The 1,106-nt window shown below is 41.2% G+C and overlaps 1 protein-coding gene across 1 annotated transcript; it reads right to left on the bottom strand.

The window, feature by feature from the left end:
- Window positions 1-1,106, bottom strand: DI09_360p10 (uncharacterized protein; the record flags this gene model as incomplete). Its single annotated transcript, XM_013382394.1, has 1 exon — window positions 1-1,106. A coding segment is annotated over one exon (1,106 nt), but the record flags the coding sequence as incomplete, so codon positions are not given.

Here is a 1,106-nt window from a genome sequence, read left to right as displayed (position 1 = left end):
AAAACCAAAAATCAAATCTCTATCAGCCTTTGTACAGCTATCTAAAAGATCCATAAAACCAACGGCACCGCCAGAGTATGCCAGATAGTGAAGCATGTCTTCCAAGTCAAATTCTTCCAGATCATAGATGTTTATCAGTGCAGGCGAAAAGAAAGAATGAGCGATATCTCTCAAATTTTCAGCAACATCGTTCATTGTGGCGAATAACCATTTTCCGTCAACAGCATCAACAAACACCGGATACTTTGTGTATGCATCGTTCAAATTGAGGCGACCAACAACTGTTGTTGCAAAGTCTTTTGTAAATTTAACCCTTAAACCATCAAATATCGCATCAGATATTCCGAAAGGTGATTTCTCTGCAGGGGATACATTTTTGTCTTCGAGGTTTTCATGAATCTGTTCCTGCTCTTGGACAGATTCCTGCTCTTGGACAGATTCCTGCTCTTGGACAGATTCCTGCTCTTGCGTCGATTGGACAACAGTCTCTCTATCCAATGTGGGAGTATTTGAGTCGGATGGAATCGAAGATATGTTAAAATTTTCGAACAGTGCCTTACCTACCTCGCTAGCTTCAAAGAACTTTTTAATTTTTTTCTCTGGCATGCTCTCAGAAAAAAATATCCATTTAAGCTCATCAATCGACTCTTTATCTTTTATGCTGAGAATTCTGTCCCAATTGGGAATTGAACTGTCTGCAGAATAGGCGGGTGACAAAAAGGTCATGAAAAGCTTGGCAAAGAATACTTGCGAGGGCAAAAGGTTTCGCTCTTTAAGATCCCTCCTGAGCTGGTTCAAATGCGCAGAGGTAAAAATTTTTTGCAAGGTAACCTTCTCATCACCCGGAACATCCTCTGGAAAAATCTTGGGTTTCGATGAGAGCGTTTCCCTCTCCTCCTGACTCAATGCTGAAAGCATAGCTTGGTCATGTTTCAGAAACGAAGAAACAAAAAACCTGATTTGATGGCGTGCATCATTTGGAGGAGTAAGCGGAATCGTATCCGATATTCCATTCAGCAGCTTTCGGGCTCTTAAGAGTGCCTGATAAAAGCTCTTCGTGTACACAAGCGTCGAGAAAGTAACCACGCAAATTGCAGATGAATTAT

Source organism: Mitosporidium daphniae, assembly GCF_000760515.2.
Source record: "Mitosporidium daphniae strain UGP3 chromosome Unknown contig-360, whole genome shotgun sequence".
NCBI lineage: Eukaryota > Fungi > Microsporidia > Mitosporidium > Mitosporidium daphniae.
This window is presented reverse-complemented; position numbering and strand designations above follow the sequence as displayed.